This window comes from Miscanthus floridulus, chromosome 13 (genome assembly GCF_019320115.1).
Source record: "Miscanthus floridulus cultivar M001 chromosome 13, ASM1932011v1, whole genome shotgun sequence".
Classification (NCBI taxonomy): domain Eukaryota; kingdom Viridiplantae; phylum Streptophyta; class Magnoliopsida; order Poales; family Poaceae; genus Miscanthus; species Miscanthus floridulus.
Window position 1 is genome coordinate 89405528 of NC_089592.1, and position 18139 is coordinate 89423666.

The window sequence follows — 18139 nt, forward strand, 5'->3', positions numbered from 1 at the left end:
TAAGCTTCTAGACATCCTTCACCTTTTTGGGCGGCCTCATGTCTAAGACAACTTTGACTTTCTCCGGGTTAGGGCGTATGCCGTTGTGACTGACGATGTTGCCAAGCAGTATATCAGAAGGAACACTAAAGATGCACTTCTTTGGGTTTAATTTCCATTGGAATGTATTAAGGGCTGCAAAGGTGCATTCTAGGTTGTCAACAAGGGTATGTGCTTCCATGGTTTTGACAACTACATCGTCAACATAAGCCTCGATGAGGTCGTCTTTTATCTCATCTTTGAGGCAGGTCTGTATGGCGCGCTGGTAGGTAGCCCCGGCATTCTTGAGCCCAAACGACATGGTCGTGTAGCAGTAGGCACCGAAAGGCATGATGAAGGATGTCTTGATCTGGTCGTCCTTTTTTAGAGCGATCTGGTGATAACCAGAGTAGCAATCGAGAAAGGAAAGCAGCTCGCAACCAGTGGTTGAATCTACGACCTCATCTATGCGAGGTAAGCCAAAGGCGTCTTTAGGGTAGTGTTTGTTGAGATCAGTGTAATCAACGCACATTGTCCATTCATTATTCTTTTTGCGTACAAGAACTGGGTTGGATAACCACTCCGGATGATATACTTCTTTGATAAATCTGGCTACCAAAAGCCATGTAACTTCTACCCTAATCGCCTCCTTTTTGTCACGAGCAAACCGTCGTAGCTTCTGCTTGATAGGTTTGGCCTTGCCGTTGACATTCAAGGAGTGCTCGATCAAGTTCCGAGGTACACCGGGCATGTCGGCAGGTTTCCATGCGAACACACTCACGTTGCTCCTCAAGAACCTAACGAGCGCATCTTCCTATTTAGGATCCAGGTTGGCCCTGATAAGGGTCGTTTTGTTGGGATCACCGTCAACCAGCTGGATCGCCTTGTGCTCCTTGGACTTGATGTTCTTGCATGGAGCCTCGAGCTCTGGGATCTCCAGGTGGTCGGCTGAGGTCTTCTTGGCATCGAGCATGGTCTCAGCCATGCGAATAGAGAGGTCGTGAGCCTCTGCTATTTTGAAGCTATCGTCCTCGTAGGTATAAGCTGCGTATATGTTGCCCCTAAGAGTTAGAACCCCTTTCTCGGTAGGCATCTTGAGCACCAAATACCAGTAGTGAGGTATGGCCATGAATTTGGTGAGTGATGGTCGACCAAGGATAGCATGGTAGGTGCCATCGAAGTCAGTGACCACGAAGTTGATGTAGTCAGTGCGGAAGTGGTCCGGGGTACCAAACTACATAGGTAGCGTGATTTGCCTAAGAGGTGTAGAGCTCTGTCCGGGGAGGACACCCTAGAACCATGCCTCGTATGGTTTGAGATCCGCCTGGGTTATCTTCAGGGCTGGCAGGCTATTCTTGAACAGTATATCGATGGAACTGCCACCGTCAATCAGCACTCTATTGAACTAAACCTTGTTGATACAAGGATCCAGGAAAAGGGGAAAATGTCCTGGCTCAGGTATTGCAGTCCATTGGTCCTTTCTGCTGAAGGAGATCTCATGGTGAGACCAAGGTGGGAGCCATGGATCGGCAATGAGGTTGTCGGTGTTGGCCACGTTCAAGCAGGCGCGGGTGAGCAGCTTGTGTTCTTGTTTGGTCTCGATGGACACTTTGCCTCCAATGATGGTGTGGACGTGATCGGTTGGCTTGATGTACTTGTGACGAGGATCTGTGTCTTCATCATCATTGTCTTCGTTGCGCTGTTCCCCTACGTCGTTAGGCTTGTCGGACATATCCGAAGCCTGTTGACACGTGTAGATAGACTTAAGAATGCGACAATTCTCCATGGTATGGTTTTACTTGGGGTGGAGCTAGTAGGATCCTTTCAATGCTTTGGCGTAGTCTTCTTCGTAGTTGCGACGTCCACCACCTTTCTTAACGGTGTTGACCTCGCCGTTGTCTTCCCGAGCACGCTTGCCCCTGTAATCGTCATGGCAATTACACCGCTGATTACGCTAGTCGCGGGGGTCATTGCGCTAGTTGCGGCGATCAAAATTGTCGTTCCAACCATGGGTGCTGCGGTAGTCATCGCGGTGTGGGGGGTGGTCGGAGCGTGGAACCCTTGCTACTTCTTTGATGATTATCTTTTTAGCATAGTTAGCATCCACATATTTCTTGGCAGTGGCCAGGAGCACTGTGACTAATTCAGGTCTCTTGCGAAGGAGCTTGTCCCATAGGGCATCGTGGAAGCGAAGACCAGTAATAAAAGCCTCGATTGCCTCGTTGTCAGAGATTGATGGGACCTTGATGCGCATCTCCGAGAAACATCGGACATACTTGCATAGTGGCTCATCTTTCCGGTCTCGAATCCGCTGCAGATCATATTTGTTGTCGGGTTGCTCGCAAGTAGCAATGAAGTTGTCGATGAAAGCTTGCTTGAGCTCTTGCCAAGAATCAAAGTAGTTCGCTGGCAAGCTAACCAGCCATTGGTGACCTGCATGGCCGACAGCGACTGGGAAGTAGTTAGACATGACGTGCTCATCAGCCATGGCTGATCTGCACACAGTTTCATAGAGCATGACCCATAATTCGGGGTTCTCCTTGTCGTCATACTTCTGAAGTTTTTCGAGCTTGAAGTTCTTGGGCCATATGACTTGGCGAAGGTGGGGAGTAAACTGCTTCAAACCTGAAGGGCCGTGGGCAGTATCATATTCCATACGGCGATAGCTTTCATGGGATGCACGATCGTTGGCTCTTTGGTTGATGCGATCACGCAGATCGCGTCCTCTGAGGTAATGGCAGAGATTGTTATTGCCATCACGACGATCTTGGTTGCCATCCTGATTAACCCTGCGACCGTGGTTATCACAGGGATTATCGTGGTTGTCACGGTGGTTGTCCTCCCGAAAGTCATGGTGGTTGTCATCCCAACGGCGATTGTCGTCCGACCACCATCATGGCCACTGTTTTCCACCTTGACGGTTGTCTGATGGGTTGTTGTTGCATGAGCCACATTGGTTGGGTGGCTGTGAGCGACTTGAGTACTAGCGGTTGTGGCTTGATTCGACTAAGATGGATGGAGCTCAGGCTTGATTTATAATCTCTATGGTCTGGGCCATAGCAGCCGTCAGGTAAGCTTGTATATCATCATGAACTGCCTATGTTTCTAGGGTGTTGGGTAGTCGTTGCATTGTTGCCATAGCAACAGCTACATTGGTGCTTGGAGTCCTAAAGACCTACTTGTCCCCCACCCTGTCAAAGGCATTGTTAAGGTCACGTGGCTAGACCCTTATGCATCGGGCCTCCTCTTCTGCCTTGGCTTCAATTTGTCGGTGATTAAACCGGTTAATATTGCATGCTTCGCGTGCTAGCCTTTCTTGTTTAGTTTCACCGACTGTCGATGGTTCATCATTACTGACAACATTGATCAAGTCTCTTCGCCTTGGTGGGAAGGATGGGAATCGCGGGAATCTCAGGGCGTGGTCTGGGATATCCAGATCGTATTCAACGCCTTCATCGTCATGATGCTGGAGCTTGGTGTGAACGGAGGCATTAGATGCGATGCCGAGCGAGGAGCTTAAGCCACCCTCTTGGACTGTGTGGATCGATCCTTCTTGATAATCCTCAATTCAGACCATGTTGACAAAGTTGCACAGGCCGTAGGGCTGGACCTGGTGGTTCTCCATCGAGGCTTCATACTCAGAGAGCCAGAGACCCGTCGCAGGGGCTGGCCGGCAATGAATGGAGCGCCCTTTAGGAGTAGATGTGACCACGAGATCTGTATTGAGTCGTGCAGGATGACTGGCCTAAGCTGGTCGGTAGATCTGTTGTGGGTTGTAGTTACCTACTCATTAGGTTGACTTTGAATCGAACTTACCAGAGCCAGGGTTTTGGCAAGTTTGGTGTCGACCCGATCGATGGAGTCGAGCAAGTCGGTGTTGTCGATCTGCCTCCTTTTGTAGCAAGGAAGTGGATGATGGGTTGTTGGCATGGCTAAAGACGACGCTGGCATGGTCGGAGCTAGATCCACCATGGTCGGAGCCAGATCCACCGTGGTCGAAGCCAGATCCTCTGTGGTCGGAGCCGTAGCCGATGCAGGTGAAGTAGTGGTCGGCACAGATTGAACACGCACCTCCTCCGAGGTCATGGCGATGATGTCATCGGAGCCGGTGGTCCAGGTGATCTGGCTGATGGTGAACGTGAGGCCGTTCGGCGTAGCCATGGAACCGGGGATGATAACCATCTTGTTCGCCTGGAGAGCAGTACGCATACCCCCTACCTGGCGCGCCACTGTCGACGAAATATGGTCGGTAGTCTACCTAGGGGTGTGCCCAAGGTAGTAGATTATCAGCAGACAGATGCGCAAGCTACAAACAAGATGGTGACGCAAGACAGACACAAGATTTTATCTAGGTTCGGCTGCCGTAAAGGCATAATACCTACATCCTGCATCTGATTGTATTGATGTATGTCAATGAAAGATGTTTTTTAGAGGGGTCCCCTGCCCGCCTTATATAGTCTGGGGGGCAGGGTTACAGATCTAGAAACTAATCCTAGTCAATTACAATTGCCATGGGTGATCGGATAAGGATTCCTATTCTAACCGACCAGGATCTTGCTTGACCTCCAAATCTGCCTTGATTCCTTGCGTGGGATTCCAAACAGATTGGCCAGGCCGCACGTCGTCTTCTAGTGGGCCAGACCCCCTAATCTGGGCTGGCCCAAGCATAGCCATAAGGGTATAGGGGTTAATACCCCCACACTCTCTCTCTCTCTCTTCATCGCTCTCTTAGCCGCAGCGACTCGGCTCCCGAGCGAAGCAGCGAGCGAGCATCGGTGACCGAGCGAAGCAGCGAGCGAGCAGGCGGTGGAGCGAGGCTGCCATGGCACCATCGCCGACCCCCTCACCGGCGCGCGTGCTCCCCAACGGGTGAGCATGCCACCGTCGAGCGGCCTGGCCACGGCGTCCTTCTTCTCCCACGCTGGCGAAGCATTTTCCCAATGCCCAACGAGGTTTTTTTCCGTTCCCCTTTCCCTTTCTCCTTTCCCATCCCCTTCTTCTTTTCGATTTGGATTGTTCTTCTCTTTTCCGAACTAGTGGATGGGAATAGGGTTTAGATCTAGGGTTAGGGTTCAGAATTTGACATACCCCTTTTCCCTTTCTCTGATTTAAGTTTTCTTTTCTCTTATCTGAACTAATGTGGGGAATTAGGGTTTGGATCTAGGGTTCCTTTTCTACTTCCCCTTCAGATTTGAGCGGGTCTAGGCCGAATCCCACTTCTTTCTTTTCTTTTTGCTTGTTCACCCGAAAAGGGGATCTAGGGTTAGGGTTCGGTTTTCTTTTGATTTCTTTTCTTTTCTTATTTGTACCGAATCCCCCTTTTCCCCTTCCTCATCGCGAGTTAGGGTTAGGGTACTTTTGAACCTTTCCCCTTTCTGTTCACTGTTGTTTCACCTGATTAGGGTTAGGGTTGGGATTCTTAAGATCCTTTTCCCCTTTCTGTTCTCTAATCCAAACAAGGATCTATTCTTTTCTTGTTTTCTTATCACGCGCCAGTGAGGACGGTGGTGCTCTTCTTCCCCCCCCCCCCATGCGGTGGTGGTGGTGACTGGTAGACAGTAACGTCCGCCACCCTAGTCTCTTTTCAGTTTTGCTTTTACCCGGTTAGGGTTAGGGTTACACAGAGGCAACCTATCTCTAATACTATTGTAAGGATCATTAATATGTGTACCTCTCTGTGTGTAACCCATAGATCCAGGGAAGGCCTCATCCTTGTCTTCTCCATAGATGTACCATAGCGGGTAGATGCCGATGCCGCGGTAGCTCTGGCTCGGTGGAGTCCGTAGTGGTACTATAGTGGTCCAGTGGTGACCTGCAGGGGGCGATGATGTCATCGGTGGGCACATCCTGTCACTGGTAGCACCTCTTTAGGATTGAATTAGGGTTTTCTATGGGTGGGATGGCGGCTCCAGTGAACCTCATATTCCGAGCCTTGATCCCCACCTTCCTTTTATGTGTGCTGTGCGACAGGGACCCACCAACCGTATTAGGGTTGGGCTCCCCTGATCAAGGAGCAGAGACAAGGGCCCAATAGGCCGCTGGGCCTATTGGTGGAGATCAACTAATAGTCTGCTCTCTTTTTCACTGCGGCTGCAGCAACTGCACTCTCACATTGTTGTCTGCACCTTTCGTGCCAAAGGTTTTCGATACCCCGATCCGTTTTCTAAAGTCTTGTTCATAGTACTGATACTTTGATTCTACTAAGATTCTCAGAATAGTATTTTTTAGCTTGTCTTATAATCCGTATTTTTCAGCTTATTTTTTTAGCAGGAATAATATTTTTCTCTCACAACAAATCAGCCGAAACAGTGTTTCGGCTTGTTTTTTCAGCGAAGCGAACGGAACCAATATCCTTATCTGTTGTTAGAAGCTATCAACTTTTGTCCTGTTCGCCCCGCTTGGCTGATAAGTCATGGCTAAAAGTACTATTGGCTGATTTGTTGTGAGAGAAAAATACTGTTTATTAACTGAAAAAGTATAGTTTACAAGCCAAGCGAACAGGACTTTTGTCCATGGAAAGAAAGTTCAGGCTACTATGCGCTGCTGCTGCTCCTTTTAGGGGACAAAAAAAGAAGCTTTAAGTTCACGTTCAGGTTTTTGTTGAAAACATAGTGAAAAGTGGGGATAGAGTGTCTGCTACTTGCGACAGCTGGGCAACTTTGGCCAATTCTGGTGTGTCCCGGCGAGTCAGTGTTGTTTGGAGAACATGTTCACCAAAAAAGGGTGTGTCTGGCCAGTGTGTCAAAGAAGGTGCCAGATCATCAGCAGCATGGTTGAAGTGCAAGACAGATTTGCACATCTCTTTTGGTCATCCCTCTTTTGTGAACGGCCCTACCAGCGTCCGGACGTCCGATCTAGGCACTTGCATTAGGACGTTGCATATATAGGGAGCGAACGAGCTAGCGTGTCGGGCTCACGAGGGAGCGCATCAGTAGTGGTCCCGTGCCGCCCCGGACGTCATCCGCGCCGCCGATCGCTTTCCATGCGCATCCTATGTGCAATACCCGATCTGTTTTTAAAACATTCAAATGCAACAGTTGCAACATACAAAATAAGACAGATAAAACACTTGAAACAAGCGCCTGAAACACTTACGAAAACGCCTGAAAAACTTTTGAAAACCATTGCAAAAATATACAACATCCAGATGAAACACTTGCAAACATATGTACGAAACACCTAAAAACACTTGAAATGTATGCTTACAACATGCATGTACATACAACATCTAGATCTACTTTTGTAACATCAAGATAAAATACTTGCAACATTCGTCTGGAATAGATGAAAACATTTAGAACATACACTTAAAATATGCGTGTATAGCCATTACAACATGTGCAACATCCCGATCTACTTTTGCAACATCGATATACAACACTTGCAACATACCTCAAAAATATCTGAAACACTTGAAACATACTATTGCAACATGTGCTTTTAGTGTAGCATCTGCTTGATGCTTGGACGAATGGAGGCTCATTGACACAGAGCTCAACGTCGGCACGGAGCTCAAAGCCATGGAGTGACATGGAGGTCACCGGTGTGGAACTCGTTGGTGGCACGAACCTCGGTAGGGGTAGGGGTAGGCAGATGGAGCACGGCCACGATGACAGGCATGAGTCCGAGAGTGAGCTAGCGAGCGCCTAGCGCATCGGTCTCGCCGTGCGTGGTGTGGGCGGGGGTGGCACGGGTGAGGACGGGGTCCTTCCCGCGAGTAGAGTAAGCGGGCGACACTGATGGGGGCGATGGGGGTGAATGCGGGGTCCGCCCAGACGGACGCCCTATAAGGAGGGTTTCCGTTTTGTGAATGATAGGGAAAACACGTAGCTTTTGCTCACTTTTGTGAATATATGATAGGCAGCAACACATGTAATGATATGAACACATAGCACCAAACACAATGTTCGATGCTTTGGGTCCCTTACTGCTATGGACCCAAACTGTCATGGATGTAATAGGCTACCACCAAAACCTATTATGGATGCTTTGGCCATGATATAAGATCAATGCTATGGATGTAACAGTTGATGAATGATAACGGATAGCCTTATTAGCACTACTAGGTAGCGTGTCCGTGTGTTGCTACGGGATAACTAATATTTTATACTAAAAACACATGGATCGCACGATAAGATAACAATACTGTAAAAATTAAATACCAACGTTAAAGTGACATTTAATCCAAAAGGTAAAGTTTATGAATTTAACACAGTCACGGAGTGCGCGGCGTCGCAGGCTCACAAACTCTACTTTATAGACCTTTCTGTGATGCGGCTAAGATAATGTTTTATATTGACAGGAAGAAATCTCTGATATCCATTTCTCTCATGCTCACAAACTAATGACCCTGGTACAACGATGAAAAATACAAAGGATCTATCCTCGTGAATGCGCGGAACCAACACCACTACGATCGTGCCATCCCACGACCATTGGTATGGTGTTGTTTAGCACTATTGTTCACTATTATGAATGGTTACAAAACGAAATATTATGAACAAAACACTGAAAGTGTCATTTTTATAACAATCATATAACACATGTTCAATTTTCATTATGCCATCACACAAGTGTATATACAACATCTCTGTGTAGAGTCTGATAAACTATTTAAAAATACCTAGGAACAGCAACAAATATGGCATTAGTGATATATTATTTGTACAATATAAATTGAAAGGAAAAAATGCATTGTATGCGTTAGTAATATTCTGTTACCTCGCCTATGGCATTAGAACCTCCTTAAATACAATATTCTTCGTGAAAGTTCCATCCGCTATTGGGGTCTTCTTATCATTATCTTTTTTATTTGATGCATTCTTTTTTTCCCTCGGCATTCTTTTTAGCATTTTTCTTCTCTATCTTTTTGGCCTCTTCTCTTGTGCCTTCGCATCAGGCGGGAGGGCAAGGATCTTAATATTGGTTCTTGACGTGGCTCTAGACATCGCAACATACAACTGCCCATGAGAGAACACCGGTGTGGGTAGGTACACACCCACGTTCAGGATAGTTTGGCCTTGTGACTTGTTGACCGTCATGGCAAAGCTCAGCCTGATAGGAAACTGCTTCCTCTTAAACTAGAACGGAAACATCTCGTCATCAGACGGGCATAGCGGTATTCGAGGAAGGAATACCCGCTTCCCAGCATGCTGCCCCACCACAATTTCAGCGTCGATTGTATTTCTTCGAAACCCTCGCACCACCAGCCTTGTACCGTTGCATAGCCCATTGGCAGGGTCAATATTCATAAGCAATATGATAGGACACCCGAGCTTGAGCTTCAAGATGTGGGGAGGTAGCCCGTTGGGGGTCAAACTGTTAAGGAACTCCGATGGATAGTAGCTATGTGGATCATCTACCGCGGAGTCAAAACTATGATACACCGTCTCACTGTCCTGGAACATATCAATCATTTTCATATTGATCATGTCCACCCAATCATTACGTGTAGATAAAATCGCTCTAGCGGTGATGTAGTCTTTGTCCACCATGTTTGCATTTAGATCTGGAAAGATGATGTCAATCAATGTATGAAGATCTTTCTCAGCATCTCCAAAGTACGGGACACATATCTTGTCTGGAATACGTACATTGCCATCTCCGTTAACCTCTTCTGTTCCACCACCAATGCGCAATAGATAATCTACAAACCATGGGTCACTCTAAGCCCTCATGTTGCGGACAAGCTTTAGGTGGCGCATGGATTCCCAAAGATACAACCTTCATAGAGAAGCACCGACTATTTGAGATATGGATCCTTTCCGCACAACAGGGAGGACCTGTCTGAAATCCCCACCAAGGACAACAGTCTTTCCACCAAACAGTAGGTTTGATCGGCCCATTATATCCCGTAGGCTGTTTGTCTAGTGCTTCCACATTTTGCCTCTTTGTCATAGATGCCTCGTCCCAAATTATGAGAGTTGCTTGCTGCAACAACTTGGTAGTACCACTCTGTTTCATGAAGCTACAGCAACCGCCCTCTTAAAGAGTGAGGGGTATCTTGAAACGCGAGTGGGCCATCTCCCGCCTAGCATTATGGCTGCTGTGACTCTAGATGTAGTTGTAGCCACAGCAAGCTTGTCCTGGATGCGTAGTTTTGCGAGAAGTGCCCTATATAAAAATGTCTTTCCCGTCCCGCCAGGTCCATCCACAAAGAACAACCCGCCTTGTTTGCTGTAGACAACGGCCATTATCTCATCATAGGCAGACCTTTGCTCGGCGTTGAGTGAGTCACACAATAGCACATCTTCGGGATTCTACTCGACGCTAGCTTCCTCAAATATCTCATGAGGAATATGGCTGGCATCATCATATGAGTGATCAATATCTAGAAGAGGAAATGACCTTATGTCCTTCCCCATAGACTATAGCATGTTTCTAATGTCTATCAAAACCATTTGTTGCACCAGATCCAGGGATGGATGATTGCGGCTGTAGTCCTCTGACATTGCATCGTAGTGTTTTTTCCACAACCCATCACATCATGCGGCTCACAGAATACCAATATTGTTGCAAATAACCTCCGTAGAGAGGAAGGCATCTGGAATAAAGTAGCTTCAGTTAGACATTCATCCAGTGTATTGTCTTCTTCAACTAGACCCCTCCTTTCTGTAGCTTCACGGAACGAAGGTAGTAGCACGCCATCAACCATCCTCAGATGTTCGTATGATGTAGCACCAGCAACATTGTTCAAGAGAACATGAAGAAAGTAACGTTCTCCCTCAGCAGGATGAGCTGAGATGACTCTTCCAACTTGAAAAACTGAGTTTTTCCTTTTCTGTCAGAATTTACCATCAGACTGCCAGGTAAAATGCTCCGGGAAGTCCCGATACAAGATTCCGCAGGCTTCCTCATGATGCCTATTTGCATCGAAGTATGCTGCCAGCATTGACTCTTCTACACCTAGCCTATTAACGATCCATTCGACCTTATCCCGTTTATGAAATGTCACCATATGCATGTCAGGTAGATGAAGCTGCAGCTGCTATACTGGTGGATGGTTCTTGCTCAAGTCAAAGCCATATATCCTCCATAGTGCTTCTAGAGGCATCACCCACCGAGCATCTCTATACTGCTTGATCTCATCAATGTTCCCTTTCTCGTCTACTTTGTCGGTCTCCCTCATCAACACCGATGACCTGTCATGTCCCTTGTATATGTATTTGAATAGATACTTTATTGATTTAATGCTCCCATAGGCCTCAACATTGATATGGCAATTGAAGGTACATAGCAGGTAAGGGTTATAAGGCATGACCCATTGATTGTCCAAGTAATGGCCTCGAACTTTTAGCGTGCGGCCATCATTGCATTGTCGATAGATGGGGTACAAATCCTTTCCTTGTGACGTTGCCTCATAGAATGGGTGCGGGTAACGGTTCTTGCATGACTCACGGCCCACCATGCATGGACAGTATGGATTTAGCGTCCCGCAGGGACCATGCATCATATGCTTTGTCACCATCTTGTAGAGCTCAGGGTACTTCTTCTTGTTTGGTAGCTCTGCACTGATAATCATGTCATATTGCTCGGGACATGTGAGCTTGTACTTCTGTTCCATTATCAGCAAGAAGTGTGCATGCGGCAAGCCCCTCTTCTGGAACTCCACTACATATACCTAGGCCTTCACCTTCCCAAGTATGTCTTTCTCCATCAACATTTTCCTCATCGCCTCTAACTTTGCTCTGAAGACCCATGTGATGAGATCTGGGCGGTCCTATGGTGTCTGGCCTGGATAAAGTTCATTCTTGATCTCAACCCAGTTAGGGTTGCACATCATTGTGAGGAAGATATCAGGTTTACCATACTTTCGCACCAGAGCCATTGCATCCATGTATCAGCGCCTCATATCACGGGGTCCTCCGATGAATGATGAAGACAGGACAGTACGCCTTTCGACATTCTCAGTAGATCCTTCACCCGAATGCATGCTATCCACCAGGCCTTAGTATAGGTCAGCCCTCAAAGTATCCTGATTGTTCCTCATGTAGTCTAAATGCGAGCTCTCAATCTTGATGTAGGTGTCGACGGCGAACTGCTAGAAAAGACGTCGGCCATAGAGTATTAGATTAAATATCCCTGGCTGCATCTGGAACTTGTAGCAGTAGTAGTCGTGCACGGAGACACATGTATTCGAAACAGGTTCTACAGGGAGACATTGTTTGAATTAGTATCATGCGTTAACAGAAAAGAGTTTATATTGCATTATTGAAAAGAGTTCAAGTTACCTCTATCATCATCGTCACCATTCTCAGCATGCTTTTTGTGGATTGCTCGAGCTTGATCAACTTGACCCATAGTCACACCCACTTTTGGAATGCAGTTGTGCCACCTGAGCTCACCCATTGGAAAGAACACCGGGTATGACAGTGGGTCGTAGCATGCATTATATGAGCAGATGCCATGTATAGACCAATCCTTCCCTTGCAGGAGAACACTATGCTCAAATTGGCCGTGACGCTCACTCCCCTCAACCCAGACGGCGGCCACCTCTGATGTCAATGGCACATTATATGTTCTCTGGTCAAGCCGCTGGTCAAGGTTCAACTCAACCTGGTAATCCTCGAGGTTTTCAACGTGTCCCATACTCCTTAGTTGCTGAGAGTAGGGATTCTCATTAAAGATACTAACCAATTGCTCTATAACTTCTCTATCTTTTTGGGTGCATTGCTCACGGCACTTGCTCATCCGATGCTCGAGGGACAGATCATTGTCATAAAAATAAAGCTCGAGGTGTCTCTTTTTGACACCATCCTCTTTACCAAATGATCGTATGTTATGGTAAATCTGGCCATGGGCACGGAATGTGTAGACACCACAGATTCACATGTTAGTGGTCACACGATCTAAGTGGCAGTACAGAGAAGTGGCCATTGAAATATCTAATGTTTGCATGAAAGTGCCTAGCATCAGCGTCCGAGCTTGACCACAACCTCATGAGCTCTGGTGGTGTCTCAGGAGTTGAAAGATGAATCTTTCCACCCCGACAACAGAATCTGGGCGGTTCACCCTCGAATTTCTTTGTGTTGCAGTGCTCGTAGTTCGGCACCGACGGTAGCATGTGTGACTCTGATGGGACATTAGCGTAAACCCTATCGTATGGATTTGGGACATTAGGCTCACTGTTCTCTTCCTCGTCCATGTTGAGAATGTGCTCAACGTCGGTTCCCTGCTCGCGTCTTCTAACAAAATGTTGATGTGTTATGCGTTGAAAGAAAGTTTATGAAAGAATGTTTTGACTATTACACGATGTACCTTGTCTGGCAAAAAAGTACGCCTCATCCTCTTCCTCGTCCTCCTCAAATATGACATCCTCATCATAGTCTGTGCAACATGGCCACATATATGATGAGAGAAACATAATGGCATACAAAAAATAAAAAAAGGATAAATTTAATAAAGAAAATACCATCCTCGGCCATAGAGTCTGGCGTATGAGCTTGTGCACCGTTTGGAGGCATTGAAGAGGTACCGCCAACTATAGACGGTTGTGTCTATGTACCTGTGCAATTATTAGGTGGTGGAACTAGAGTTTCCTGGGTGACACCACCTGTAGTAACAAAAGGTATGAGTTTTTAGAATAGAAGAGCGAAGGTGAAAGTACCGACAATATATAGTGATCAAGGCTAATTACCGTTGTAAACCACACTCGGTTGAGTTGGGTCGTTCGAATCATTGCACTTTCCATCCACACACCCTCTAGCACTTCTTCCAATGTTTGCTTCAAAAGCCCGATTGCGACGGGATAGAAGGGCATTTCTCTCTCCAGTGGTCACTCGTTGCCTATGTATGGTCTATGTCGTAGCCACTTCAGGGGTCTAGACTTCTGGATTTTGAACTACAGTCGGCGCGACGTTAACAGGCGTGCCCCTCAATTCGCGTATTTCCATCTCGTGTGAAGGCGCTTCGTGCGATTGAGGTGAAGAAGGAAAAATAAACTGAGGGTTAAAGTGAGAGCTCTCCATGGCTATTGAGTCTGGATGCAAATTGTTTGCTCGGTGTTCTCTCACCATCCTATTGTATTTTTTCTTGCTCTCTTTTCGTTTCAACTCTTTCTCCTTGTGGAGTCATTTGTAGTTTTCTTGTAGCATTTTTCTGTGCATACAAGTCACGCCGTCTCTTATTTAAAAGCGCCTTTTGTTCAGGAGACATTGCAGCCCTTCGTGCTCTATCTAGCTCACGCTTACGCTCTTTTGGACATGTGACAATATTGTCGATGGAACTGGATGCATTTACAGCACCTATATATAATAGAAAAGTACGGTCTCAAATAAAATACAGAAGTGCACATATTGCAAGAACATTAATTTATTATTACATTGTCATGAACCACAATTGGGTTGCCCACTACACTTTTTCTTCTCAAATAGATAACATTAATGAAAAAAACAATGTACCTGGGTTTAGATCAGATGATGCATCAGTCATGCCAATCATGCCACTTTGATCTATACATTTATCAGAGTATTCATCTACATATATATAATAACATGATATTAACCTCAGCCTCGGCATCATACAAACACAAGAAAAAATAATTAGTATTTAGGAAAAAAACCAAAATGGTACATGTGTTATCTTTATCAATCTTCATGGGATTGTATGAGTTGTTTCGATGTAGCCAGTCACTATCTTCATAGACATCAGTGCTTTCCGTGGTCGAATCAACTCCAACTGGTACCACACGGCATTCACTATATATTAAATAAACTAAAAATGGCAACACTGAATTTAGAAAAGCAAAATCAGATTTACCTGCTTTTTCTGATGATATAGTTCACAACGCTTTCTATTTTTTCATTTCTTTCTTCCTGAATCATTGCCGCCAATCATGCCTTTTCCCTCTCCCTTTTTAGCTTGGTGGCATCCGTGTTTTCCTTTGTTTGATGATACTTTTTCCTAAGTTTTTTTTTATTTTTTTCATCCCTTTCTTCTTGAGTCATTGATGCATGTCGTGTTTTTTCTCTTTCTCTTTTACGCTGCGCACGTTCATCTATTTGCGCTTGTGAATTTGATGTTGTATGGTCACCTGTTTGAAAATAAGTTGATAAATATTTGCTTAATTACCATAAATAATACAAGTGAATGCGTCTATGGACATGAGTATAAACAATTACCTCCATTGATGATGTTTGTCAAGTCTTCAAATGGTGCACGACCTTCATTATTTTGCATATGTTCCATTGTGATTTCACTGAACACAAAATTAACCAATAAATTCGTATTATCAAACTTATCCATGAGAGAGTTGATAAAAAGTTCCATTGACGCTAGAAAGAGTGAAATACTCCCTCCGTCTAACAAAATGTACTTTGACTAAGTTTGTATTAGAAAATATTGATATTCATGATACAAAATAAGTAACATTAGAGACACACATGCTAAAACCATTTACTACCTGAATGGACACCGCCTCCTATCGTACCCATTTAGGATCCTATTGACTACCTGAATGGTCAATTGTTTTTAGGTCCTAATATCAATTGCTAATTATGTAACACCTTAACTGGTATATGCCCGTGCGCGCAATGAATCAATTCTTTAAAAAAATGTTCAGTGCAAAAAAGCAGGGAGGTCGTCTGAACATATGGTAAGGGAAAGTCTTTTTCTATGGCAATCAGTACAAAGTTGCTTATCAAGTATGTCAGTGTGTTCCTCTAGATTCAGTGCAAAAAAAATATGTTAATTCCTGTTCGATGCTTCTATTTTTTAGGTGCGCATTTTCGTTTATAAGGTGAAAACCATTAGTAGTAGCATGTAGGTTTAGAGCTGCTGCAAGACTGACAACAGGTAGGTTTGCAAAGCAATGGATTCAAATTCGAAAAGATCTTAACAAACATAAACACTCACTGTATCAAGAATTTCATAAGCATCTAAGCTAAAGTGTATTTATTCCAAGGAGTTTTCACATGGATTCCACGAAATATGGGAGTTAGTCTTTCTTCATCAGCCATCTTAAATAAGAAAAAAAATATTTTTTTTCTTCTCATGAGACTAATTTGATAACAACACTCCTCAAATTGAATATATTAAAATATTGCTCTGGATTATACTACAAGCAACAAGCAGTACTAAGATGATTAAAAAAACATCAGTTCATTAGGTCATGGAGCTCGAGCAAGCACCTTACATATATTTTTTTGTTTCAGATTTGCTTCTACGCCCGTGCTTGAACCACCTGCGAACAGAGATAGTATTTGCACTCGATTATTCAAGAAGCAATCTGCTGTCTCCCCATGAACACCCACCCATTCATAAAATTATGTAAACAGCTACAGACTAAGCCCATTCAGTGCCTTATCAACATATCTATCTATATTTCCAGATCCAAAAATGCCAATAATCTTGGCAGCTAACTAATATTCCCAAGGAACAGTTAATATCTTTCTAAATCAAAGAGAAGGTAGGCACTATGCCACGTAGATTACAGTGGAGGAAACACTGTAGAATGACGGTATAGTGCCCCAATATTATATATTTAAACCTCATCCCAAAATAGATGCAAAATGACGGAAACATACACCACACTGCAACTCTATTCATTAAAATACACTACTACCAGAAACGTTTTTCGTGGCGGACGAATTTGCTTTCCCGTAGCGGGCAAACGCGTTCGCCACCGCGTAAAGGTCACGGTAAATCGTGGCCTTCCTGCGGCGGGCCGCTTTGCCCGCTGCGGTTAATTGATTTACCGCGGCGGACACATTAGGACGCCCGCCACGGTAAATCATTAAAAAAACAAAAAAAAACCCTAGGAGCCCGTCGGCGAGCCCATTCTCAAGCCCGCCAGCGAGCCCGTACGTTCCTAGCCCAACCCACCGACGCACCCGTTCCCACCTTGCTGGATCCGCCCACCACCGCGGTCAGGGAGCTCCTCCGCACCGGATCCGCCCACCACCTCAATCGAGCGGCCCACACGCCACGGATCTGGCGCTGTGGATGGACCCACCACCGGATACGCGTCGTGGGGGTTGGATCTGGGCCATGGTGGTCGGATCTCATCGTCGTCATCTGCAAAGGAAGAGGGAGAGGGAGATGAAGGAAGAGGGAGAGGGAGGGAAGTGATGTACCTACCTCCACGCGCCGCGCCACCGTGGGCCGCGCCGCCGTGGATCCCCGCCGGAGCAGGTGCCGCCGCCATGGATCTGGCCCCAGCCGTCGTGGATCTGGCCCCAGTCACCGTCGTCGTCGTGGATGCCCCAGCCGCCACCGCCGCGAGGAGGGAGGGGAAGGCCGCCGTCGTGGATCCGCGCCGTGTCGATCCGCGCCATGGAGAGGGAGGGAGGAAGGCCACCGCCGTGGTGAGGCCAGATTCGTCGGGGACGCCGTGGTGGACGCCGCCGCCACCTTGCTATGGCGGTCCTTGCCGCCGGCCACGGCGCGCACCACCGGGTATGCCCGCCTTGCAGCGCCATCACCGGCGTCATGGGGTGGAGAGGGAGATGGAGGCTAGCTGGAGGAGAGGGGCGGCGCGCCGAGACGGTGTGAGGGAGAGGGGCACGAGTGAGAGTTGGAGGAGAGGGAGCAGGAGCGCCGTGTGGATCTGAGAGTGAGAGGGAGCCGAGGATCGCGATGAAGTGTGCCTATTTATACCTGGAGTGGCTATCGGGCTTCGTCTTGGGCCAGTTGGGCCAGGCCATTTTCCGTGGCGGGCCTTATAACGCGCCCGCCTCGGAAAATCAATTTACCGAGGCGGACACCTTAAAATGCCCGCCACGGTTAATACCTATTAACCGTGGCGGGTATTTTAAGGTGCCCGTCTCGGTAAATCAATTTTTCGAGGCGGGCAAAAGTGCCCACCACGGTAAATAAAAAACGCCCGCCTCGGTAAATCGTGGGATTTACCGTGGCGGGCTAAAATAGGCGTCCGCCTCGGTTAAGTTTTTGGGTGTCTCGCAAAATCATTTCTGTAGTAGTGATATGGGCAGAATGACATGAACTCGAATCCTGAGAATTTGCAGAAAAATCATATATTCACATCTGGGGCTTCTGGAACAAATGCCGCTGTTATCAGGGGTGCTTTAAGAGCTAAAAAGCCAGAGTTGCTTACTGTAATTTTACCTCAAAGTCTAAAGAAGCAGCCTCCTGAAAGCCAAGAACTGTTGTCTAAAGTAAGAAT

General features: G+C 46.4%; 1 protein-coding gene and 1 pseudogene across 1 annotated transcript; both read right to left on the reverse strand.

The window, feature by feature from the left end:
- Positions 1 to 9098: 9098 nt before the first annotated feature.
- On the reverse strand, positions 9099 to 10909 carry LOC136500276 (uncharacterized). The gene is made up of 2 exons (XM_066495628.1): positions 10813 to 10909; positions 9099 to 9634 (listed from the first exon to the last, which is right to left on the reverse strand). The coding sequence occupies exons 1-2, from the start codon at positions 10907 to 10909 to the stop codon at positions 9099 to 9101; spliced, it is 633 nt and encodes a 210-aa protein (XP_066351725.1).
- Positions 10910 to 11499: 590 nt separating this feature from the next.
- Positions 11500 to 15204, reverse strand: LOC136498911 (uncharacterized; annotated as a pseudogene).
- Between the last annotated feature and the right edge of the window lie 2935 nt (positions 15205 to 18139).

Excerpts from the sequence above, each read along its gene's own strand:
- LOC136500276 (XM_066495628.1), bottom strand. The coding sequence starts at position 10,909 with ATGCTGGCAGCATACTTCGATGCAAATAGGCATCATGAGGAAGCCTGC. Across the intron at positions 9,635-10,812 it reads TTTTACCTGGCAGTCTGATG|AAGAGGTTAACGGAGATGGC; the intron begins GTAAATTCTGAC and ends GTGGTGGAACAG.